The 27619-nt window shown below is 37.7% G+C and overlaps 1 protein-coding gene across 1 annotated transcript in view; it reads right to left on the bottom strand.

Annotated features, from left to right (window-relative positions):
* The window catches only part of STAM (signal transducing adaptor molecule), a 97584-nt gene extending 69965 nt beyond the window's left edge, over nt 1–27619 (bottom strand). The window contains exons 1-2 of the mRNA XM_080810100.1: nt 27360–27619; nt 4476–4560 (exon numbers count right to left, since the gene is read on the bottom strand). Coding sequence (XP_080666226.1) covers nt 4476–4560; nt 27360–27399 — 125 coding nt within the window. The 5' untranslated portion in view covers nt 27400–27619. The remainder of the gene's footprint in view (nt 1–4475; nt 4561–27359) is intronic.

Here is a 27619-nt window from a genome sequence, read left to right as displayed (position 1 = left end):
AGATTAAAACCAAATGGCAATCTTTTTTTAAAAAAATCTACATTGCTGCCTAGTACACAAATAACTTTATGAAATGCATTCCAATCTATAACTTCCCTCTACTTCAACCTACCCTACCCAAATCTGTTTCAGGAAAATACACATCACATGGGTATGGTTTCAAGAATACCCTCTCACACCAAGGGCATTTCTCAGTCTTCTCTAAAGCACACCAGGTACCTAGAATACCTCACTGACAACCTAAAGTAATGTTCAATATTCTTATGCTACCATCAGCAACCCATAACTAAACATATGTATGTAGGTTCCTAGAAAACACAAACCAAATCTCCGCAAGTTCTCTATATAAACTAATTACAAAATGATCAAAGATTAGAAACAAACTATGAGTGGTTACCAGATGCTGGCGGGGGGGTGGGGTGGTAAGGAGTTGTCTAGTAAGCAGAGTTTTAGTTGGGGATGATGAAAAGTACTAGAAGTGATAACTTCTGATGATAACCCCACCACAGTGTGAATGTACTCAATGTCACAAACATGCCACAAAATGTTTAAAGTCATAAATTTTATTCTATATATATTTTACCACAATAAAAATAAATAAGCAAACAAAAGAAATATTACGAACACCACCATAAATATCCCACAGTTTACTGTTCACCTGAAAAGCACCTTCATAATTTTCTACTACTAAGTTGATCTGAGAATACCTAACACAACTGTTATTTTTTAAAAGCTCAGTAATATTAGAATAGTGTCTCAATTATTATTTACTCCTTTCCAAACAATTCTTTATTAACAAGAGCTATGGCAAGAGACTGCATTTATATAAACAAATAAATGCTTAGAAATTAACTTAATAATTTAAAGGAACTAAAGACAATAAATATAAAGGGAGGAAAAATAAGTGGAAGGGGAAAAGGAAGAAAAGAGAAAAGGAAAAAACATTATTTAAAAGGACAAAAAGAACTATACCTCATTATTTAGATCATCAAAGTTGAAAATCCTTCCTAATTCATAAACTTAGCATAACATCAATTAAAACTCCCAAAAGTAACTGAAATAATAAGGAACATACTGATAAGAAGTATACAGTCTAAAATAAATTTGAAAAAAAAAAAATCATGTACTGATCTAAATAAATAGATACTATCAATACAACCTATTGATTCTAGATAAAAAACAGACAAATGGAGGGGGGACGGTGCCTGGGAGGCAAAGTCAGTTAAATGTCTGACTCATGGTTTCAGCTCAGGTCTGACCTCAAGAGTAGTGAGATCAAGCCCCACATCAGGATCCACACTCGATGTAGAGTTGGCTTGGTTCTCTGTCTTCCTCTTCCTGTGCCCTGCCCCACCCCCTTTCCCTCTCTCTTTCACTCTCAAATAAATAGATAAATCTTAAAAAAATGGGAAAGTTTTTTAAAGCTACAAATTAGGTCATTTTAAATATATGAGGCCAATACTGGATGGACCTTGAGGGCATTATGCTAAGTGAAATAACTCATACAGATAAAGACAAATGTACGATTTCACACACACCTGGCATCTAATAAAACTGAACTCACAGAATAGTGGGGTTGATGGTTGCCAGAGGTGGGGGATGGGGTGAGGTGAAGTGGGTGAAGGGGGTCAAAAGGTAAAAACTTCCAGCTTTACGTAAATTCTGGGAATATAATGTACACCATGGACAGTATACTTACAATATTTTATTATAACTTTAAAGTTGCTAAGAGAGTAGATTTTAATTCTCATTGTAAGAAAAAATAAGGAAAAAAATAACAAATGTTGCTAGTAAAATAACTGTTAACATGAAGAAAAACAAACTGAACTCTTCATCTTCACTGTACATTATGCAGAATTTCAGATGATTATAAATTTTTTAACTGAAAAATATGGAATATTTCTAGTAATGAAAGGGAGTTTATCTTTGCATTTCAAGCAACAAATCATTATAAAAAGTATCTACAAAATGAATACCAAATTTAACTTTACCAATGTAAAGATGAAAAGAAAACTGACAGAGTGAAGAGAGGAGGGACACTGTAACTGGAATGCTAGATGAACGTTTTATTTCCAAAATATAGTTGGATGGAATTGGGTTGATACCTAATCCTTTTTTTTTTTTGATACCTAATCCTTAACAGCCAAATTGTCACAAAATTGAACTTCAATCAAAAAGAGGTTAAGTTGCACCCATTTAACCATGTGCCAGATACTACTGTGAACACTTTATATATGTTAACTAATCTCACACTGATAATAAGCCCCTGTGAGGAAGACACTATTTTTATTCCTACATAGCAAATGAGGAAGATAAGATACCCAGTGTGACACAGCAAAGCGGTCAGAGCTAAGATGTGAACCCAGGCAGTCTCAATCCAGAGTCCCATGCTCTCGACTACTAAACTAAACTAAACTACCACTAAACTGCACAACAAAAATTCATGGACCTTTTCATTCTACAAATCTAAGTCTATCACATAGACATAAACCTACTATAACACACAACAAAATACAAGTAAGAATGATTTTGATACAGTGCTTTGAGGATTCACATGACCATAATATGATTTGCTGTAAAGGGGATAAAGAAAGCTTTGTGGAAGAAATGATATGTATATTGGGCCTGGAAAGATAATGAGAAAACAGAGACAGAAAATGGGAGAATAAAATACTTCACACTAAAGGAATACAATGACCAAAAGCATAAACTGAGGTAGAAAAGCACTAGCAACTGAAAGGCTTTTGTTGAAAAAAATGGTACTTAGAGGAAAAATAAATGAAAAATAAATCAGTCAGATGCCTAGAGGGAGGACAGACAACTCACTGCAGAAGGCAGGGTAGTAATATGGTCAGAGCTGTTATAGGGCAACTGGATATAAGAAGTGGATAGGAAAGAAATGGAAAGAAACACCAGGAGGTTAATTCAATAGTCTAGCCATGGTAAGGAATGTCTCAAGTAAAGTGGGACCAACAGAAATAGAGAAATAGGAAAAGATACACAGTAGCTACTCAAATTCCAATTAAATTAAGGAACTAACAGGGTCAGAAAGAGAAAGACTCAGTACACTAAAATGTAGAAACAACAAAGGGGATGGATGAGGCCACATTTGGAGGCCACATTTTGGGGAACCTAAAAAGGGCTGCATGTTACAAAAAGGGCTTGACTGAAGGGGCAGAAAGACCCCTGAACACAAACGACCCTTGCCTGGTTTGGCCAGGTTCAAGAAGTTAACTGAGAAGACTTTATAATATCAACAGTCTGCGAGATATTTTGGAGGCAGACTGACAGAATTTAGCAACAGTATTAATGTGGAGGTGACTCTGAGGTTTCAAGTGCAAATTAAATAATCTTGTCATTAACAGAGATAGGGAACAAAAGAGGGAAAGCAGGTTTAAAGCAAAAAGAGACCTGACCTGACTTCAGGTTTCTACATGGTGAGATCAAAGCTTATATAGTATGATACCCAGAAATAAAGATGTGTTCCCAAGACTACTGCTACAATGAGAAAAATCAGAGCTGAAAATACAGATGTCACCCATATAAAGATATGCATAAGTCGTAAGATTTAAAAAAAAAAAAAAAAGAATGTACTAGAAAAGAAAAAAGTATTAGAGGAAAAAAGAAAGGATCAAAGGAAGTTTAAGGAACTTCCTATGTTTAGGAGGAAGGAGAGTCAAAGAAAGCATCATCAGAGGGTTAAGATTAGCACCACAAGAATCAAGTATGGGGCGCCTGGCTGACTCAGATGGTGAAGCATGCAACTCTTGATCTCGGGGTTAGAAGTTCAAGCCCCATGTTGGAGCCCCATGTTAGATATAGAAGTTGCTTAAAAACAAAATCTTAAAAAAAAAAAAAAAAAAGAAGAAGAATCAAGCGTAACACAGCAGTGTTCTCTAACATTTTTCACAGGGAAGTACACAAATTAGACAGTATTTCTATGGCACAAAAGGGTAAATGAGGCTGCTAAAATCAGATGTTATTAACCCAGGAATTAAGGAAATTATTAATCTGTATACCAGTTAATCAACTTGCTGTATTGAAAGCTCTGTATGAACAAAAAGATTTACGCCAAAAAGTTTAAGATTATATTGTCCTGAACTGTCTTTCTATAGTTACTGGTTAGGTAGAATACTGCAGAAATGACAATGAAGAACTGAAAAATAACCATGAAACTTGAGAAATCACTTAACTGAGAAATCACTAATGGTTTTAAAAGTCAGTGGAAAAAGCTAGACTTTGGGAAGCAACTCTGGACAAGGGTTTAATTAAAATATCAACATTGTTACCAGTCATGTTACCCTGATTGGTTACTGAGAGTAATTTAAATGGAATGATTCCTCAAATCTTGCTAGCAAAGAAGTCCCTTTTTAAACTAAATTGTAATTGTAATATACTTTACCTTCTTACTCTCATTTTATTCATGTTAATAAAAGAGAATCAATAAAGCTCCTCTGAAACTTTGCAACACTTACCCAGTTCGAGATTGACCGACTTTATCACAAATATCCAAAATGAGGCCCCAATCCTCAGCAGTATTCATCTCACTGGTTGCTTTCTCTGTGTATTATGAAAAGAAATTGCAGAAACATTATTTTTGAAAATCTTTAAGAGGTAAATAATTACATTTAAATGACTAAATTGTGATAAGAAATCAGAATAGTTGCCAGCAGCCTGTTTAATGAGATGGTCAAGAACATCTTCAAATGGGGGTAGGGGCACATTTACCACCTATTAAAATAATTTTCCCCATACATATTTCAGATGCTTATTACTTAATATTAAGAAATAGCCCTGGAATTTAAGGAAAAAAAACAAAAAGCAAAAAACAAAACAAAAAAAAAAGAAACAGATGAACATAGAAGGGAAGGGAAAGTAAAAAAAAAAAAAAGATGAAAACAGACGGAGGCAAACTATAAGAGACGTAACTTTAGGAAAGAAACTGAGAGCTGCTGGTGATGAGGTGGGGGATGGGGTCAGTGGGTGATGGTCATTTAAAGAGGGCACTTGATGTAATGAGCACTGGGTGTTATACGCAACTGATGAGCAACAAAATTCTACCCCTGAAACTAATAATATATTATATGTTAACTAAGTTGAATTAAAACAAAAAATTTTTAAAAATAAAAATTAAAAAACCTTTAGAAAGGGATAAAAAGAAATATGCCACTGATGGGACACCTGGGTGGCTCAGCTGGTTAATCATCTCACTCTTGATTTCGGCTCAGGTCTTGATTCAGGGCCCTAACATTGAGCCCCATGCCTAATTCCCCACTCAGTGCAGAGTCTGCTTGTCCCTCTCCCTCTGCTCCTCCCCCTGCACTCCCCTCAAATAAATAAACAAATAAATAAAACCTTAAAAAAGAGAAATAGGCCATTGATACTTATTTATAAAAAAAACAAAAACAAGAAACTACATACAGGTCTATTCCCTTCCCCACGAAGAAAGATTAAAATAAGAAATACTTCCACTATCAAGTAATTCTTAACTTTACCTGCCAATGAAGAACCATGACAAGGCACAAATCTCTGCCAAAATGATTCCGGTAATTAACTAATTATATGATTTTGTTGATTTTCATGTGTGACATGGGAAAGGAGGAAAATGAAAAGAAACTAAGCTTTAACTGAGTATTTTCCATTAAATAAAAACTTAACAGGGGCACCTGGGTGGCTCAGTGGGTTAAAGCCTCTGCCTTCTGCTCAGGTCATCATCCCAGAGTCCTGGGATCGAGCCTCACATCAGGCACTCTGCTCAGGAGGGAGCCTGCTTCCCCTTCTCTTTGCCTGCTTCTCTGCCTGCCTGTGATCTCTGTCAAACAAATGGATAAAATCTAAAAAAAAAAAAAAAAAAAACAAAAACTTAACAAATTAAAAACATCAAAAGAGGTATCGCAGATGGAGCCCAACCATTTCATTAAGCTCTCTCCCTTTTTTATTTAAAAAAATTAAAAGATTTTTTTTAGAGCAGACAGACAAGGATAAAGAAAACATGAGGAGCAATAACAGCAATACTATGTCAAAAACTATAACAGGTATACAGTACCTACTAAGACCCAAAGGTGCATGATATACTGGTAGTAACAAGAAACGTTAAGAACCAGCCTATTTTGCACCACTGAATTCTCGGAAAAGTCAAGAACTGGTAGCAGAAGGAAATGCCTGCTGCTGACAGTAGAGAAGAAAGAGGATTTAGAACAGATTAACGTTGTTGGGAGTGTGTAGGGTAGGTACCTAATTTGCCTTCCTTACTCAAGAGCTCTGGCAACCATCTCTTCCCAACCCACCTGAGCAAATGAGTGAAGATTTGCTTTCTGGAGATAAAGCAAAGTTTTTTCTAGACAAGGTGACACAAAGCATAGTTGAGACATAAGCATCAAAAACAAGGAATTACTTCCAGTTTCCAATAGAGCATTTAAGGAACTTGGAAGTTACCACTCCATCCAACAAGGAAAAAGATGAATACCATGAAAAACAAACAACTCTCCTGAGATCCTTCTGAAGTGAGGTCACAGGCCAAATGGTGTCCCCAAAATTAGAGACATAGACAGATGGAATAACAATTTAACAGAGCAGAAATCCATAACCAGAATATCACCAACAACCAGTACCACAGATCTAAGCTGAAACAGACAAACTGCTGGAGGCTAAGTGTGCACAATTCTGGAAGCTAAAATCCAAAAGGGCCCAGACATGGGGGATTTCCCACATTTTTGTAATTTTATTTTTATGAGCAGGATCTCAAGGTATTATCAGAGAAAACTTTCTATTTTTCAGCAAGGGGAGGAGGACAATAACTATTGTGAGATACACCAGAGCATTCTCTTCTTAACAAGGCAACTTGTTAAGCACCTAACCAATTAGGGTTTTACCAGAGATTAATCCACCCAACTCCAGCCTGCTCCACCCTTCCATATAAAAGGGGAATACCCAACTTCAGCTCATCTAGTCATCTTCTCCCACCTAAGAGAGGGGAAAAACTGAGAAGCATGTGAGAAATTCACACCCTATGGGCAGAGGCTCACTTTAAAAGACTGAGAGCAGGGCGCCTGGGTGGCTCAGTGGGTTGATCCTCTGCCTTCAGCTCAGGTCAGGTCTCAGGGTCCTGGGATCAAGCCCCACATCAAGCACTCTGCTTGGCGGGAAGCCTGCTTCCCCCTCTCACTCTGCCTGCCTCTCTGCCTACTTGATCTCTCTCTCTCCCTCTCTCTCTCTCTATCAAATAAATAAATAAATAATCTTTTAAAAAATAAATAAATAAAAGACTGAGACTTAATCACCAGACTATATATCACTTCCTATCTAACGCCTTACTATTATGCCATTAAAGGATGGTGGGTTTTTGTTGTTGTTGTTGTTGTTTTTGAAGGATGGTGTTTCTTTTATCAGTACATCATGTCTAGCTTTCAGCAAGCCACATTATAAGGCAAAAAAACACAATATGAAGAGTAAGCATCAGAACCAGATTCACACGTGACAGAAATGCTGGAGTTATCAGACAGGAATTTTAGAAGCTATAACTAATAACGCTAAGAGCTCTAGTGGAAATAGGAGACAGCATGCAAGAACAGATAAAGAAAGTGAGCACAGAAATGGAAATTCTAAAAAAGAATCATAAGAATAAGAATCATAAAGAAATACTAGAGATCAAAAATGAACACCTGTGAGGCACTCAGCAGCAGACAGAACACAGCTAAAGACTCTCCGGACTTGCACATGTATCAGTAGGAACTTCCAAAACTGAAAAGCGAAGGAAAAAAAAATGACCAGAGGGTAAAAAACCCCAAAAACAAAAACCCAGCAACAGATTATCCAAGAACTGCGGGAAATTACAAAAAGTAATGGACAGAAGAAACAGAATACTTGAAGCAAAAACAACTCAACATTGCCCCAAATTGGTGGGAGACATCAAACCACAGGTCCGGTGAGCTCCAAGAATACCAAGCACAACAAGTACCAAAAAAAAAAAAAAAAAAAAAAAACTACACCTAGGTATACCATTTTCAAACTGCAAAAAATCAATGATAAAGAAAAAAATGGGGGGAAAAAAGCCAGCAAAAGAACCACCACCATACCTATACCATAACAAACATAAGAATTACATCTGACATCTCAGAATGCATGCAACCAAGGAGGAAATGTAGTGAAATAGTGTTGAGCGAAAATAACCACCAACCTATTATGTACCCTGTGAAATTACTCTTTAAAAGGAAAGAAGAAATAAAGACTTTCTCAAACAAAAAACCATTAAGGAAATTTGTTGCCAACAAATGGACCTTGCAAAAAAAAAATGTTAAAAAAAAAAGTCCTTCAGAGAGAAGAAAATGATATAGGAGTTGTGAGTTTCCACGTAAGCAAAATAAATGACAGCAAGGATCTCAGGAACAGGAGAGAAGAACTAGGAATATTTTGTTATTCATTTCACTTGCCTGCACTACCAATGAAGTGGTATAATGTTATTTGAAAGTGGATTTGGACTACTTCTAAATGTACATTGCAGACTCTAGGGCAACCATTAAAAATAACAAAAACAGAAATATAATTAATATGCTACAAAAGAAAAAAGACTGAATCGTATGAAATGCTCCATTAAAAGCATGAAAGAAAAAAAAAGAGTGGAAGAAAAAATAGGAATAAAGAACAAGGGTTACAACTAGAAAACTGTAACAGATATGGTAGATATTAATCCAACAATATCAATAATCAGTTTAAACATCAGTGGTCTAAATACAAATATTGCTGGAGTGATCAAAACACAAAATGCAATTCTATGTTGTCTAGAGGAAACTCACTTTAAATATAAAGACATACATTAAAAGTAAAGAGATGGAGAAAGATAACAATGCCAACACCAATTAAAAGAAAGTGGGGAATAGCTATATTAATTTCAGACAGAGCAGATTTTGGAGCAAGGCAAGTTTTCAGGAATAGAGGCATTACGTAAAGTAAAGGGGTTAATTCTACAAAAAGATGTAACAATCCTTAATACGTACATGCCTAACTACAGAATGTCAAAATAACAGTGTCAGAAAGTAACAGAACTGCAAATATAGGGGCACCTAGGTGGCTCAGGTTATGATCCTGGGGTCCTGGGATCAAGCCCTGTGTTGGGCTCCTCTCTTCATGAGAAGCCTGCTTCTCTCTCTCCCTCTGCCCGCCACTCTGCCTGCTTGTGCTTGCATGTGTGCACGCGCCCTCCCCCTCTCTGTCAAATAGATAAATACATAGATAGACAGACAGACAAAATCTTTGAGAGAAAGAGGAAGGGAGGGAGGGAGGCAGGAAGGGAGGGAGGAAGGGAAGGACAAATCCAGAAGGCAGAAAATCACTAAGGACATAGATGAACTCAACACCATCACTCAACTGGATATAACTGTCATCTATAGACTATTTTATCCAACAACAGCAGAAGACACATTCTTCTCAAGCTCACATGAAATACCAAAATACATCACACAGCCATAAAACACACCACAGTAAATGCAAAAGACTAGAAATCTTACAATGTCTGCTTATAGACCACAATGGGATTAAACAAAAAATTAGTAATAGGGGTGCCTTGGTGGCTCAGTGGGTTAAAGCCTCTGCCTTCGGCTCAGGTCCTGATTCCAGGGTCCTGGGATCAAGCCCCACATCGGGCTCTCTGCTCTGTGGGGAGCCTGCTTCCTCCTCTCTCTCTGCCTGCCTCTCTGCCTACTTGTGATTTCTGTCTGTCAAATAAATAAATAAAATTTTTAAAAAAAATCAATAACAAAAAAATAGTTGGAAAATCACAAAATATATGGAGATTAAAAAACAGGCTTCTAAATAATACATGGGTGAAGAAAGAAAGCTCAAGAGAAATTTTTTAATATTTTGAACTAAACAAAAATGAAAGTACAACATAAAAAAACTTGTAGGACAGGGGCCCCTGGGTGGCTCAGGTGGTTAAGTATCTGACTCATGATATCAGCTCAGAGCTCAAACTCAGGGTTGTGAGTTAAAGTCCTGTGCTGGGCTCCACACTGGGCATGGAGCTAACTTCATTAAAAAAAAGAAGAAGAAAGAAAGAAAGAAATTGTAGGATATAGTTGAAATCAGTGCTTACTGGGAATTCATAGCTTTGAGTGCATACATTAGAAAAGAAAATCTAAAATCACTAACATAGGGGCACCTGGTGGCTCAGTTGGTTGGGCATCTGGCTTTGGCTCAGATCCCGGGGTCCGGGGATAGAGCCGCGCATCGGTCTCCCTGCTCCATAGGGAGCCTGTTTCTCCCTCTCCCTTTTACTCTGTGCTCTCTCTCCCTCTCTTGCTCTCTTTCAAACAAACAGACAAATAAATAAATAAAATATTTTAAAAAAATAAAAAATAAAATAAAAATAAAATCGCTAACATAAGCTTCTGCTTTAGGAAACCAGGAGAACGAATTAAATCCAAAGTAAGCAGATGAAAAGAAGTACAGCAGAAATCAGTGAAATTGCAAACAGAAAACAGAGGAAAATCCATACAACCAAAAGTTGGTTCTTTGAAAATATCAATAAAATTGACAGATGGTTGAAAAGAAAAAAAGAAAGGAAGGAAGATACAAACTACTAATATCAGAAATGAAAGAGAGAATATCACTACGGATCTCATGGTCATTAAAAGGATATTATATGAAGATTAAAATGGCTCAATAATCTTGATGGGATCATGGAAACCTCCAATTTACAGCCAATCAATATGAAACATAGGACATATCCTGGACTTTGACTAGCATCCGAAGTGGAGAAAGGGCAGTCTTACGGGACTGAGCCCTAAACCTGTGGGATCTGACACTATTTCTAGTTAGACAGACAGTATCAGAATTGAGTTAAATTTGTGGGACACTGGTCACTGTCCAGTGAGAATTAGAGAACTGCTCAACGGTACTGGGAAAACACACATTAGAATTATGAACTCTATGCCCACAGATGTGATAACCTAGATTAAATGGATCAATTCCTTGATAGGCGCATCTGTCAAAATACACAGAAAGATAGACAATCTGAAGAGGCCTATGTCTATTAAAGAAATTGAACCAATAATTAATAATCTTCCGAAACAGAGAACATCAGGCACAGAGCGGTTAATGGTAATTTCTACCAAACATGTAAGGAAGAAATTATAGCAATTATCTCCAATCTCATCTAGAAGACAGAAGCAGAAAATACTTCTGTTCTATGAGAGCAGTATTACCCTAGTACCAAAACCAAAGACATTATTAGGAAAGAAAACTACAGATGAACACAGATGCAAAAATCCTTAACAAAATATTAGGCAAAACAAATCCAACAAGATAAAAAAAGAATTCTAAATCACAACCAAATGGGATTTATCTCAGGTAAGCAATGCTGGCTCTGTACTCAAAAATCAATAAATGTAATCCATCTCATCAACAGCTAGAGAAGAAAAATCACATGATCTTATTAAAAAACTCAGAAAAAGCATCTGACAAAGCCCAACAACTCATGATAAAAATTCTCAGCAAACTAGGAATAACAAGGAACTTCCTCAAGTTGATAAAGAACATCTACAAAATGTGTATAGCTAATATATTTAATGGTGAGAAACTAGTAGAAGTTTACCACTAAGATCAGAAACAAGGCAAGAGTGTCTTCTCTCACCATACCTTTTCACCAGCATACTGGAAGTCCTAGCTAATGCAAAAGTATGAGATAAATACATAAAAGGTGCAAAGATTAGGAAGGAAAAAATAAACTTGTTTTTCCTCACAGATAGCATGTTCAACTATGTAAAAAACCCAAAAATATCAACAAGTAAAAACTGGAACTAAAAAATGAGGGGTGCCTGGGTAGCTTAGTCGGTTAAGCCTCTAACTCTTGGTATTGGCTCAGGTCATGATCTCAGGGGCTGGAAATGACCAGCCACTAACCCTGCTCAGCAGGGAGTCTGCTTCCCCTCTCTTTCTCCCTATGTTCCTCTCCCCTCCACTCCTGTACTCTAAGTAAATAAATAAATCTTTAAAAAAAAAATGATTCTGGCAAAACTGCACAAGGTTGACTGTAGAAAAGTCAGCAACTTTCCTATATATTAGTAACAAACAACTAATTTTAAATTAAAAACACAATACCATTTACATTAGCACTCAAATAAAATACTTAGGTATAAATCTACAAAATACATATAAAATCTATATGAGGAAAACTACAAAATCATGATGAAAGAAATCAAAGAATTAAATAAATGGAAAGATATTCCATGTTCATGGATGTCTACCGAAGCTTTATTCATAATCACCAAAACCTGGAAGCAAACATGGTATCCTTCAGTAGGTGAAGGGATAAACTAAGGTACATCAGAACAATGAAATATTATTCGGTGCTTAAAAAAAAAAAAAAAGAACTAACAAGCCATGAAAAGACACGAAAACTTTAGAGGCACATTAAGCAAAAGAAGCCAATCTGAAACACTAATTAATGCATGTTTCTAAGCATATAACATTCTAGAAAAGTAAAAATTAATTAATTAATTAATTAATTCCATGGTTGCCAGGGGTTGGAGGGAGGACAAGATGAACAGGTGGAGCACAGGATTTGCCAGGCAGTGAAACTACGCTATTTACAATGGTAGACACGTTGTTATGTATTTGTCAAAACCCTTAGAAGATACAACACCCAGAGTGAATGCTAATGTAAGCTATGGACTCTGGGTAATGATGATGGGGATATCCGGGTTAATAGATTATAACAAATACACTACTCTGGTGCAGGATGCTGATATTGGGGAAGCTCCTGTGTAATGTGGGGACAGGAGAGATACAGGAAATCTCTGTACCTTCTGCTTAATCTTTCTGTGAATCTAAAACTCTTCTAAAAAATAAAGTCCATTTTTAAAAATAAAGGAATTAAGCAGCTGTGTGAGTGCTGATACCTGCTGTTCAGAAAAGAAACAATATATTATATATTAATAAAAAATTAAAATTAAAAAAATAATTAGTTATTTTTTTAAAAAAACAGAATTAACATAGAGGGCTGACTGGTATCCTTTATTTTATTTATTTATTGATTGACTGATTGATTGATTGACTGGTATCCTTTAAAAGGGCTGTTTATGCATTGCCTCGTGTATGGGAACTTAGATTTAGGGAGAGTTCTCACCATTCTCAGAACTTAAAAACTGACCCCCTATGTCTAAACTGATTGTACAGACAATATGGTTTATACTGAATATGCTTTCTTTTTGAGAGTCTGGGGTTCGGGTACTTGCCAAGCAGAGTACGCCTACAGGATCAGCTCTCAAGAAAAATCCCAAGCACTGAGTCTAATGAATGTCCCTGGATGCAACATTCCACACACGTTGCCACACCTCACTGCCGGGGAATTAAGCATGTCTTATTTGGAAGACAGTAAGCATGTCTTCACGGGAAGAGGAGCCAAGGAAGCTTATGCCTGGTATTTCCAGACTTCACCCATGTGCCCTTTCACTTTGCTGATTGCACTTTGGTTCCTTTCACTGTAATAAATCATAGCTGTAACTATAACTGAGTCCTGTGAGTCCTGGGGAATCCTAGAATTGGGAAAGCAGGGGAGTGTTCTTGAGGTCCCACCCACCCCCATCAAATACCTGCCCTCTCAGAAATTATTCTATTCTACCCTTCACCTTCATTCATACCTTCACCCTCAGAGAGATTACAGGACTCTGGGGATTCCAGGTCAGCCCAAGAGGAAACACCTAAAGGTAAGATAGCAACATGGAGGGACAGAAAGAGTTCCACAGTAAATGGCAAACCACATCAACATGAAGTTCAGTCAATAAGGCCTAACCACAGGATCACAGCTTCCACAGTTCTTTTCATTTCTCTATTATTAACCATGGGCAGAAAACCAAGGATTATCAGCTATCTGAGAAAATCTTCTCACACGGAAGATAAAAGAAAAGACAAACAAAACAGACAAATACAGCAAAAAAAAAACCCAAAAAACAAAAAACAAAAACAAAAAAACAGAATAGGGCAAGTTAGAAAAAATAAGAACTATGTAGGAGGGAAAAACTTCAAAAGAAATCATTATTTTCTTCTGAAACAAAAGCTATACAGAAGTAGAACGTAACCTGTCTTGACTGGAACACTGTAACTCAAAGAATAGATAGATTGAAAGACAGCATCACCATGATCCCCATGAACACTTTCATTTTTTTTTGCCTGAGATGGGTTGGGGGTAGGAGGCCTGATCCATACCAAGATTCTTACCTGTAAGGGTTGGTCTTGGTGAAGACAGTGAAATTCCTGCTCCCTACTTCCCTTCAAAGCCCTGTTGCCTGGTTCAACAGATAATAACACTCATTCCCCCATTGTGATGTACTACTGAGAGCTGGAGATTTGAAGCAGAAAATAGCAAGCAGCCAATTCTGTCCAAACTCTATGTAGGCTAATAATTCCTAATCCACAGCATAGCCCCAAGAGATAGAGCAACACCTACCAACTAGTCACTGCCATTAGAGGATTACATTAAGTATCTTATAAAGTGGCAGTGGGTGATAACTAGTGAGTAGTGGGTACCTATGCCTAGTCATCATACCATCTTCTAATAGGGTAGATAACAAAAGCAGGTTATTCACACAAATTCCTTGTGTAAGAATACAAATATCCAAGACATCTGAGATCTTGGAAAAGTGACTTATTTGCAGGAAATAATAAAATTTGGACAGATATTCAACCAAATGGAATAAATTTCTAATCTATGCCAGGCCCCATCTGAAGTAGCTGAGACTCTAAAAAAAGAAATGAAACCAGGAGATAGAGACCTAAATAGATGAAAGAGAAAGTATTATAGAAAAAAAAAAATGGAAAGCCTGAAGCAAGCTGGAAAAAAATGGTAAAGACTTGGGGGGAGAGAAAAGAAGAAACAGGCAAGGCTTCTTGATATACTTAGAAACTAAGGAGAGAACAGGATTAACAATAAACTCTTTTGTTTCTATTTAAGTAGTAAATATATAGTAGAGTATAATAAAGCATAAAATTATGAAAACAAGTATAAAAAAGAAGCTAGGCTGGCTACAATACAGACTACTTTGTCAAAGGTTGGAATCACTCAAAAACCTAAAATACAAGATGAGATGTTTGTATTAAATCAAGAAACAGCCAAGAGAATTTGCAGCAAGGAAAGAGTCTAATCAGAACTGGACTTCCAGGAAAAAAAAAAAAAAAAAGACAACTGCCCATATGTGAAAATGGTTCGCATGAGGGAAAAGGAGACCTAATGAGAAACTAACACTACTCTTGAAACTAAACAGATAACTTACAAAGCAAATGTTGAAATGGTGTTTAATTTCACTCAGGCTGCAGGGTATATACCAAAAGGATAACTGAGTCAAATTTACCTGTCATTGTTCAAGTTCCCATAACACACTATAAATCCCTTGAAAATAATAACAATTTCTACTTTGGGCAATTCTTTCAATATTCATGTTCTCAGCCTAAGGACTCAATAAATACTAAACTGACTCATGTAATTACAGTATGAATCCATAAAACTCACAGAAACACATACACCTTTAATAGTATCTACTTCAATGATTTTCCAATTTTACTTTTCGGTGTGGAAAACCCTCTACAATGCAACTGTGATGCTACCTATTTGGAGATGGTGCAGCTCACACGTTGAGGGCACAGAACTCCCTCAATGTTTCCCACTTCAGACACGAGCAACAAGCTCTCGGGTTCCTGGGTCATATGCACTTTTGATGAACTGGTGACAAAATCAGGGGTTTCCATTATCCCCTCAGGTTCATTAATCACTGTATCAACTCAAAGAACTCAGAAAAGCATTTTGATTACAATTTTATCACAAAATTACAAATCTGAATCAGCCAATGAAGAGATGCATAGGCCCAAGCTTCTGTGCCCTCAGGATGCATCATCCTGACACATCAATGTGTCTCACCAACCAGGAGGCTCAACCAAGGTTTGGTGTCTAGAGTTTTTACTGGCATTTTATTATGAAGGTCTGGTCGGCTACCACCCGGAACTAAATCTCCACGCCTCCTACCCCTCCCCAGAGGTCTGGTTAATATCATATGACTCAAAGTCCCAACCACCTAATCACAAGGATAAGTCCTTCTGGAGTGACCAGCTTCCATGCTGAGTCATCTCATTAGCATAAATGAAAACATTATACAAGGAGCCCTTCTTGAATAAGATGCTCCTATCATTCAAGAAATTCCAAAGATTTAGAGGCTCCCTCTCAGGAAACAGGGACAAAGACCAGTCACACACTTTATTTTTCAATACTCTCCTTTATAAGAACATTTTACCTTCAAAGAAATGCAATATGTAAACCAAATCCAAGTGGACTGCTCTAACTGAGGATTCTCAGAGCTCTACCTCTAAGATCCCTAACCCTTATGAAGCCAAAGAAAATCGACTGAGTTTCCTGATCAAATATCCTCTGGTCTAACATTTACTTCATCTTAGAAAAGGAAAGCAAGTCATTACTTTGATCTGATAGTGTATTTAAATAATTAATTCATTATCTTTACTGACTGGTAGCCAAGCAGGCCTTTTAAAAACATAGAAAACACTTAAATCTTGAAATCTATCACCTTCTTAAAAAATAACTAAGCTGGGGCACCTGGGTGGCTCAGTGGGTTAAGCCTCTGCCTTCGGCTCAGGTCATGATCTCAGGGTCCTAAGATCGAGCCCCACGTCGGTCTCTCTGCTCAGCAGGGAGCCTGCTTCCCCCCCTCTCTCTGCCTGCCTCTCTGCCTACTTGTGATCTCTGTCAAATAAATAAATAAAATCTTTAAAAAAACAAAAAACAATGTTTAAAAAAAATAACTAAGCTTATTAAAATTTAAAAGTCAATAGTTTACTAGAAAGGATACGCTTATGACTGATCAAATATAAAGTGCCTATATAGTAGCTAAGTATGATCTTACAGTTCCTGAATTAAGGTGTACCCAGGAGTGTATGGTACAGTCATCAGTAGGTAGGCTGAACACTCATGAACTACATTCTTTACTCTCTGATACATAAATGGAACAGTACCTGACTCAAACTTACATACATCAGAAATGCAACCCATTTCCAAACTTTTAAATTATTCAGATTTACTGATGCTCCCTCAAGATCAATAAGGGCAGCAGCACAGTTCTTCTCAGTTACAAAACAAGCATTTTTTAAATTGGAAAGAATAAAAACTATTAGTAACAATTCAACATGGTTTTATAAGTAGCAAAGTCAAAACTATTTTCTAAGACAAAAACAGGGGTTGCAGGGAAGGTAAAAGTGAAGCAAGAAAAGAGACTTGCTTCTAACCAATGCAAAGTTTCATAATGATCTCATTTTATCCTCAGATTATTCCTACAGACAAAGCTCATTTTACTGCCCTTCACTTTATTGCACTTTGTAGATACTATGGATTTTTTTGTTGGTTTTTTTTTTTACAAACTGAAGGTTTGTGGCAACCCTGCTTTGACTCCATTTTCCAAGTGTCCCATTTTGATAATTCTTGCAATATTTCAAACTTTTTCATTACTACTATATTTGTTATGGTGCTCTGTGATCAGTGATTATGATCTCCTAAAAGCTCAGATGACAGTGGGCATTTTTTAGCATGAAGTATTTTTTAATTAAGGTGTGTGCATTGTTCGTTAAACATGATGCTACTGTACACTTAGTAGACCAGAGTATGATATAAACATGACTTTTATATACATCAGGAAACAACAAAACTCATTTGACTCACTTTATTTAGATGTTCACTTTATCACTGCGGTCTGTAACCCAGCCCACAATACCTTCAAGGTATGCCTGTATACAAAGAACAATGATCTTTGATGTTGCAATTGTAACTGTTTTGGAGCATCACAAACTGCACCCATATTAAGACAATGAACTTAATAGAAAAAGTGTGTGTGTTCTGACTGTCCACTGGCCCATCTCTCTTCCTCTCCTTGGGCCTCCCTATATTCTCTGGAATACAACAATATTGAAATTAGGCCAACTAGTAACTCTACAATGTCCTCTAAGTGTTCAAGTGAAAAGAAGTGCCACATGTGCCTTTAAATCAAAAGCCAGAAATGATGAAGCTTAGTCAGTAAGGCATGTCAAAAGCTGAGATAGGCCAAAAGCTAGGTCTGTTGAACCGAACAGTTAATCAAGTTCTGAATGCAAAGGGAAAGTTTTTGAAGGAAATTAAAAGTGATACTCCAGTGAACATACAAATGATAAGAAAATGAAGCAGCTTTATTGCCAATATGGAGAAAAGTCTGAGTGGTCTGGATAGAAGATCAAATCAGCCACAACATTCCCTTAAACCAAAGCCTCATCCAGAGCAAGGTCCTAACTCTCCTTAATTCTATGAAGGCTGAAAAAGGTAAGGAAGCTACAGAAGAGAATTTCAAAGCTAGCAGAGATTGACTGATGAGGTTTAAGAAAAGAAGCCATGTCCATAAGACAAAAGCGCAAGGTAAAGCAGCAAGTGCTGATGGAGAAGCTGCAGCAAGTTCTCCAGAAGATCTAGCTAAGGTCTTTATCCAGGGTGCTACACCAAACAACAGATTTTCAATGTAGACAAAACAGCCTTAGAGTGGCAAAAGATGCCAAGTAGGCCTTTCAGAGCAGAGAGAAGTCAATGCTCAACTTCAAAACTTTGAAAGCTAGGGAAGACCCTCTTGTTAGGGGCTAAGGCAGCTAGTGACTTTAAATTGAAGCCAACGCTCATTTACCATTATGAAAATCCTAGGACTCTTAAGAATTATGCTAAATCTACTCTGCTTGTGCTCTCTATATATGGAATAAAGCCTGGAAGACAGCATATCTGTTCACAACATGGTTTACTGAACAGTTTAACCCACTGTTGAGACCTATGGCTCAGAAAAAAAGATACTCCTTTCAAAATATGACTGCTCACTGTACCTGACCACCCAAAAGCTCTAGCAGACATGTACAAAGAGATTAATGTTGTTTTCATGTCTGTTAACACCACATCCACTCTGTGGCATGCGGATCAAGGAGTCATTTTGACTTTCAAATCTTACTATTTAAGAAATACATTTCCTGGGGCGCTGGATGGCTCAGTCAGTTGAGTGTCTGACTTCAGCTCAAGTCATGATTTCAGGGTCCTGGATTGAGCCCTGAAGCAGCCCTGAATCAGTCTCTGTACTCAGCTGGGTATCTGTTTGTCCCTCTCCCTCTGCCCCTCCCCACTCTCATGCTCTCTCTTTCTCTCTTTCAAATAAATAAATAAAATCTTAGAAATACATATATCAATAAATAAAATCTTAGAAACACACACACACAGACAAACTACAGCTGCCATATATACAAATTCCTCTAATAGATACGGGCAAAGTAAACTGAAAACCTGCAAAGGATTCATCATCCTAGATGCCAGTGAGAACATTCACAATTCACGGGAAGGTCAAAAGATCAACATGAGTAATAGTTTGGAAGAAGGTAATTCCAGCCATCCTGAATGACTATGAGGGGATTAAGACTTCAGTGGAGGAAGTAACTGCAGATCAGGTGGAAACAGCAAGAGAACTAGAATTAGAAGTGGAGCCTGAAGACATGACTCAATTATTGTAATCTCATGATAAAATATGAACAGATAGGAGTTGCTTCTTACGGATAAGCAAAAAAGTGGTTTTCTGAGGTGGAATCTACTAGAAGACGCTGTGAAAACTGCTGGAATGCGACAGAGTTTAGACTATCACATAAACTTAGCTGATAAAGCAGCAGCAGAGTTAGACAGGATAGATTACAATACTGAAATAAGTTCTACTATGGCTAAAATACTGTCAAACAGCATTGCATGCTACAAAGAGTTCAATGAAAGGAAGAGCCAATCAACGTGGCAAACTTTGTTGCTGTTTTCTTTTACGAAATTGCCACTGCCACCCCAATCTTCAGCAACCACCACCCTGATCAGTCAGTAGCCATCAACATCAAGGTAAGACCCTCCACTAGCAAAAAGATTATCACTTAATGAAAGCTCAGAGGATGGTTAGCACTTTCGTTAGCAATAAAGTATTTTTTAATTAAGGTATATACTTTTTTTAGACATAATGCTATTGCATACTTAATAACTACTGTATAATGTAAACATAAATTTTATATGCACTGGGAAACAAAATTCATTTGACTCTCTTTACTGCAATATTTGCTTTATTGCAGTAATCTGAAACAAAACCAGCAAGATCTCCCAGGTATGCCTATACTCAAAAAGAGGAGATTGAGAAATCTGCCTAGCAATACCCAGAAAAACATATGCAGCACTTCGTTTGAATTTCAACAGTCTTCTCAGTGGAGAACTTTTCCTGATAAGCAGCTACTTTTGATTTTCTCAGAACTTATAACTCTCAAAAGATTTGGGGAGGTGAGAAATGCTGACAACATGACTGCCCATCATGTTCTGGCTACAGGAAAAAAAATAAAGGTCAATCAGCTTAGAAATGTTAACAGTTCATCAAAAATGGCTAATGGAGAAAACAAGTCTTAAAGAAATTATTGCCTTTTTGAGATTATGGTTATCAATTTTTCCAAAATGTTTCATCTAATGTTCCTATCCCCCCGACCACTAGAAACTGTTTACAAAGAAAAGCAATCTGAAATTCTACTAACCAGAAAGGAAGTAGGCGTCAAAGGAACAGCATGGAAGCATCTCAGAAAAAAGCACAAAATCGAAATGAAAACCCAAAAAGCTTTATACAAGGAATACCTTACAGGAGAAGTAAAATCAAAACAGAAGAAACGATGAGTACACGTTCTTAACCCAATGGTTATCAGACTTTTAACAGACCTGTATTTTAAAATTTTCACATTTCTCCTCTGAGCATATTTTCACAGTAACTGATTCTACCCCCTTAGAATCTGAGCAGCCTCTAGAGGCTCCAGAGCTATTATCTAACATTATTCTAAAAGAAGCCAGTGTGGTAACTGCTTTATATGCATCACATCCTTAAAACAACCCTAATCAAGACTAATGAAGAGAAAGCTATGTCAAGCCAGAGGATCCACACCTAAAAAAGTAGTAGTATAAAGCCAACAAGGAAATATGCCTTGAGAAAACATAGTGGAAGGTAAGGCTGAAGAGGTTAAAAAAAAAAAAAAAAAGAGCTCAATGCTATAATTGTTGTGAAAGCTGTAGATTCACTAAAATGCTTTAATCAAAGGAGACATATGATTATATTACATTTTAGAAATATTATCAGCCACCTAGAAAATGACTGGGTACAGACTGGAGGCAGGGATAACTGAGGCTACTGTACTAATCTAAGAGTTCAGTGATCTAAGCCTGCCCTAGCAGCAGCAATGAGAATAGAAAGGATGAGTGGCATGAATTGAAGGAAAATAAATATGGACTTTAGGAAGATAAAGCGTACCGACTACAGCAACACCAACTCCTTGAGGGCACATTCAGTGTGCCTAGCACATAGACCATAGTATGTGTTTGTTGTCTGGAATGCAGAAAATTACGACTATAGAAGTCAAGAGTGACTTCCAGATTCTTGACATGTGTGACTAAACTGAAGTACCAGTAATGAGAACAGAGGAAAAGCATACTTGAGAAGAAAAGTTTGAATATGATTCTGAACATCCTGTTGAAGCCTATTCATCTCCAATAAAGAATTAGAATGTCATGTGTTTTTATAACTATTTCTCATAGCAACTCCATGGAGTAGATATTTTAATCCCTATTTACAAAGGTGGAAAGTGAACTTAAAGGGCTTCTGTACTTGCCCATACTGTGCCCATTTACTAACAGCAAATGCCATACCTGCAATTTAAACCCAAAGCCCAAAGTCTTTCCATCACACCATACTGCAGGAGAATAAATGTACCATTAACATTTATGAAAATTAAACTGGCTGTGGTTTACAATACTGAAGAGAATAGAAAAATAGACTAAGAACATGGCCAAGTCTACAGGATACAAACTGGTCCAAAGTACTCTGATTAGGAATCCAAAAAAAGCTATTACAAAAACAAAGATATGATGATTTAGCAGAGGCAGGGTAATGATTCAAAGATGCCTCTAGGTCTTCAAATCAGGATAACTAGAACCCCATAAAATTACCATATAATGAAAGTAGAACCAGACTGAAAAATAAGTTCGGTTTTCCTATAGATTGATTTCTAGGTGAGTATTTATTATGTATCAGATACAGTCCCTAGTTATTAGGAATAGAAATGAAAAGTTTGGGTGTCTGGTGGCTCAGTCAGTTAAGTGTCTGCTTTCAGCTCAAGTCATGATCCTGGGGTCCTGGGATTGAGCCCCAAGTCGGGCTCTCTGCTCAGCAGGGAGCCTGCTTCTCCCTTTCTCTCTACTTGCCACTCTGCCTACTAGTGCTCTCTCTCTGTCAGATAAATAGATAAAATCTTAAAAAAAAAAAAAAAAGAAGAAGAAATGAAAAGTTCTCATCCATACAGGAGACACTCAATCCATCAATTAATGTCAGGGAGTTGAGTACCATAAAGAAAAACGAAACAGAACAAGGAAACAGAGTGAGGAAGTACAAGTTGAGTTTGTTTGTTTGTTTTACAGTAGGTAATTAGGGAAAGCCTCTCTTAGAAACTTACTTGAACAATCCTGAACGATGTAATGGACATCAAGATCTTCAAATACCCAGGGGAAGAACATCGCAAGCAAAGAAGACAGCACAATACAGAGAAAAAGGCAGGAATGACCTCAGAGTGTTCAGACCCAAGAAGCTTAGAACGAGAGTTTGGAGGTCAATATTATATCAAGGACACAGGAAGGGGGCTAACTGTAAGCCATGATAAGGAATTTGCATTTCCCTCTAAGTGGGATGGGAAGCTACTGCAGTTTTCCGAGCAGGTAAGTGATATTATCTAAGATTTTTAAAAGATCACTAACCTTTGTATATGAGAACTGACTATAGGGGGCAAGCCTGCAGCCCAACTATAAATCTCTTGCCACAGTCTAAGAAAGAGGTATCAATGATTAGAGCAAGATAATAGTGGTAAGGCAAGTAAGGAGAAGTGAGGAAATTCTGGGTATGTTTTTAATGCAGAGCCAAAGATCTTACTGACAGAATGGATGTGGAATGTGAAAAAGAAAAAAACCATGATGACTCCTAGACATCAGAGATGAGTGACAGGAAAAAACAATGGTGCCATTTAAAAGAAATAGGCAAGGATGAAGAAATGAGGACATTTAGGTAAGAAAACTAAGAACCATTTATCACTATATCCCATATTAAAGATAAGGAAACTGAGGTACAGTGTCACTGCTGATAAGCTGCTAAATTGGGCAATGAATTCAAGCAATATAGCTCCAGAGTGTGAATTCTTTTTTTTTTTTTTTAAGATTTTATTTATTTATTTGACAGAGAGAGAAATCACAAGTAGGCAGACAGAGAGAGAGAGAGAAGCAGGCTCCCCGCTGAGCACAGAGCCCAATGCGGGGCTCGATCTCAGGACCCTGAGATCATGACGTGAGCCGAAAGCAGAGGCTTAACGCACTGAGCCACCCAGGCGCCCCCAGAGTGTGAATTCTTAACACTAAGCTAAAGTGCCTAGTAAGGCTGCAAGGGGAAAAATGTCAAACAATTTCTAGAACTGAGCCTGAGGCTTGGTTCAACATTTGGAAGAAACAAAAAAGGAGAGGCCAAAAAGACTAAAAAGCACCTAAGCAGAAAATTAGAAAAGTTTGGTGTCCCAGAATACAAGTGAATAGAGTATATCAAAGAGGAAAGCTAAGAGATCAACACAGAAATAGACTAGGAACCGACCATTAGATTTGGCAAGATGGAACTCACTAGGGACTTTGAAATAAAAACTTGATGGAATAAGTTATCATTATAATTCAAGTTGAACTGAGCAAGGAATACAACATCCAAAATGAGTTTCATGTATTCAAAAAATGTTTGCTGAATGTTTTGTTAGTGGTCTATATTCTTGGGATATAGTTTTGAGCAAACCAAAAATCCCTATCCTCATGGAGCTCACATTCTAACAACACATTTCAGCACTTCTTTTTTTTTTTTTTTTTTAAGATTTTTTATTTATTTATTTGACAGACAGAGATCACAAGTAGGCAGAGAGGCAGGCAGAGAGAGAGGAGGAAGCAGGCTCCCCGTTGAGCAGAGAGCCCGATGCGGGACTAGATCCCAGGACCCTGGGATCATAACCTGAGCCGAAAGCAGAGGCTTTAACCCACTGAGCCACCCAGGTTCCCCATTTCAGCACTTCTTACAGGGAAAAGCTATGGCCAATATTTTGCCTCTTTGTATAAAATGTCACACTATATAAATCAGTGAATTTCTGATTCACCAATTCAGTGTATGAATAAAACTAAAGACAGTTAATTTTGAAGAAATACAAATGTATACAATGTTAGGTGATAAATTAAATCAAGTGACTTAGTATGACTACTTTAATGTCACATACTCATTGATGGACAAAGTGAGGAGGAGTGTTAAATTTATTCTACACACCATATTCTATGAATGTTACTAGTAAAAAAAATTTAACATGGGAGTCTACTGGACTCTTTCCAAGTATTACTTACTGGGAGTCTCTGATGCGTCTCCTCAGGATAACCTCTCATATTTTCATATATGGATCACGAGGAGCGAATTGATCCAAACACTAGAACCCAACTTTAAAAGGTAAGATTTCTTGGAGGAAAAGAATATCCTTACAGTCTTACTGTCCAGCAGGCTCAAGTGAGGCAGTCTCAAACAAACATTTATGGGATGAGACACCTACTATGTGGCAACTAATAAAATAATAACTAATAAATAATAACTAATAAAACAATAAAATAATTACGGAGCATAATACAGGATATAACTATCTTTAATACTAAATAATTTGGTAAAGACAAAAAGTGTTGCAGGAGTTTGGACAAAGATTTCAGTGGGCTAAAAGAGTGGTTCTCAGCTGGGAGCTATTTTGTGCCCCCAGGGGACATTTAGTAACGTCCGAAAACTTTCAAAATCGTGGAGGGGCGGTAGAGCTCAGGCAGGCTGCTAAACATCCTACATTGCACAGGACAGACATCCACAACAAAGATATTTATCTCGTCCAAACTATCAATAATGTCACTATTGAGAAATCCTAGACTAATCAGGAAATGATTCAATAACGGGCTGGACTGAGCTGGCGTTTAATCATGAGCACATGTAGGCACATGTAGAAATGTAGAAGAAATAAGTTACAAGTGAAAGTATAGAAGCTAAAGGAGCCTATGTTTGAACTGACTGGTTTAGGTTATGGGAAAGAGTTTGACATTAAGAAATTTATTTAAACCCAATGGAAATGTGTGTTTAAAAGTCAGTAGGATATAAAAGTGAATGTAGTTGGAAACTAGATTATATACAGTCATGAAAATGAAATAAAAGTTCTGGAAACAGAAGTAGGTATTAAGAAATTGTTATATTTTGAGCATTTGCCCTAGAAATTATTGTAATGTTATGAAACTGCTTGAGAGCAGCAATCATGCCTTATTCATCACTTTCTTACGTCACTGAGACAGTGTCCTGTAAATATAGATCTTTCTAGACTTATGATGGCCAGGTCTCAATAAGCCTATAGTAAGTTGAAAATATCCTAAGCCAAAAATGCATGTAATTCACCTAACCTACCAACAGCTTAGACAGCCTATCTTAAGTGTGCTCAGAAAACTTACTTCAGCCTATAGTCACGCTAAATCATCTAACATAAAGCCCATTTTATAACTGTTAAATATTTCATATAATTTATTGCATACCATACTGAAAAAGAAGAAAAAGAATGGTTGTATGGATGCAGAATGGTCTACGTATATTGGTAGTTTACCCTCGTGGTTGCGTGGCTGACTGCGAGCTGCAGGTGGGTGCCGCTGCCTAGCATCATGAGAGACGATCATACCGACCGCATATGGCTTTCCCGGGAAAAGATCCAAATTCAAAATGCAAAGTACAGTTTCTACTGAATGCATATCCCTTTCGCACCATACTAAAGTTGAAAAGTCGTTAAGTTGAACTATTGTGAGTTGGGGACCATCTGTACTGCATGCTAAGTGCTTACTGAATTAAATGCAAGTTTCCAATTGTTTATTAAGCATTGTTGGCCATCTCTAAAGTTCCATCCACTGCTGATTCAGGCCAGACATATAAACTGGAATCAAAAATAGTGACCATTTAGTAGGTGACTACTATACAAAGGCACTGTAGTGGGCCCTTTACACATATTATTTCATTGAATCACAAACATAATGTACTTTTCGACTCTTTAAAGATGAATACTCTGGGACTCAAAGAGCTTCAGTGACCTGTCCATGATTTCACTATGAGCTAGGCTGTGGCCAAGATGGGACTGAACCCTCTTTCAGTGTTAACCCAAACCTCCACGCCACAATGACATGCTCTAAGGAAGAGTTAAAAAGCAAAAATCAACACCTGCTCTTTGTAATGAAATTACACAAAATAACAAAAAGCAATTCCCTAAGGATGTCCTTATATTTCTTTACCACAGTAATTAGTCATGGTATTTGGCCTGCTTTCATTCCATACTTGTGTGCCAAAGTAGTTCTTAAGTGCATTCAAATCACCTCAAAATTCTACTCCAGGAAACTCCAAGTCTTGTAATTATTATCCTCAGAACCCCCAGGGAGGGGGGTAGAGCTAACCTGTTGAATTGGTATACTCAATACCGAAAACCAATGATTCAGAAAACAGAAAAACAAACAAAAAAGGCATTTCGAAATCAAAATAAATCAGCATTTTCAGATTTGAGGTCCTCTTCCACACTTCTTAAAGTACTGAGACATAGTCTAAAGAACGCAGCACAATGGCTCAGGTCCTGAATTCGGTTTCAGTTGTTGCCAAGTATTCCATTTGCATCTCTCCCAACGTTTTGAGAGTCTATCCTTAGCCAGAAGCTCTCTCCTCCCGTTACAATTACAAAAAAAGAAAAAAGAAAAAGGACGTTAAACTCCCCTAAGGAAGCTAATCTAAAACATTCTCCTAGGTCCAAACGTTTAAATTCATCCAGGGAAGCACTTTATTGGAGGGCTTGTAATCCTACCCTAGGTGACATACTGCTCAGCTCTCTCAACTCCCTTCTTCCAGAAGCACTGTCCCAGCACCAGACGGTACACCAGCTGTTCCTCCAAGGCCCTCCACATCAACCCTCTAAAGCAGTTCTTTCGAAACCCAGAGCCTTAGACTAAGGCCCACTTCGCAGGCTCTCTGAGTCCCATTCCTTTTTTTTTTTTAAAGGATGAGCCAAGCCCCCAACCTCCTCCAAACTCTTCAGGAAGGAGCCTCAGGAAAAGGGAAGCATTCAGCCCCGGCGAGGGGGTCAGGAACGCAGCAGAGAGCGGGCAGGGAAGGGTGGGCTTGCACTCCGGCTCAGGGTGGACAGGGAGCGGCAAAAGCACTTACCAACATCTTGATCGAAGGGATTGGTGGCAAAAAGAGGCATCTCCGCCGCGTGCCCAGCGGTCCGCAGGGATTCCCCCTCGACACCACGGGAGTCAGGGAGCGACGCAGCAACGAAGACTCCTCAGGCAAAAACAGCAATACAGACGGACTCCCCAAGGCAGGCGACAGCTCCACCTCTCACCGACCCCCCAGCAACCGCGGCAGCGGCAGCGGCGACGGCGGCGGCGGCGGCAACAGCGAAGGCGCAGACAAGGCCCCCC

Source organism: Martes martes (assembly GCF_963455335.1).
Source record: "Martes martes genome assembly, chromosome: 8".
NCBI classification, from domain to species: domain Eukaryota; kingdom Metazoa; phylum Chordata; class Mammalia; order Carnivora; family Mustelidae; genus Martes; species Martes martes.
Note: the sequence above shows the minus strand (reverse complement) of the source record. Positions and strands in the feature narration are given on the sequence as shown.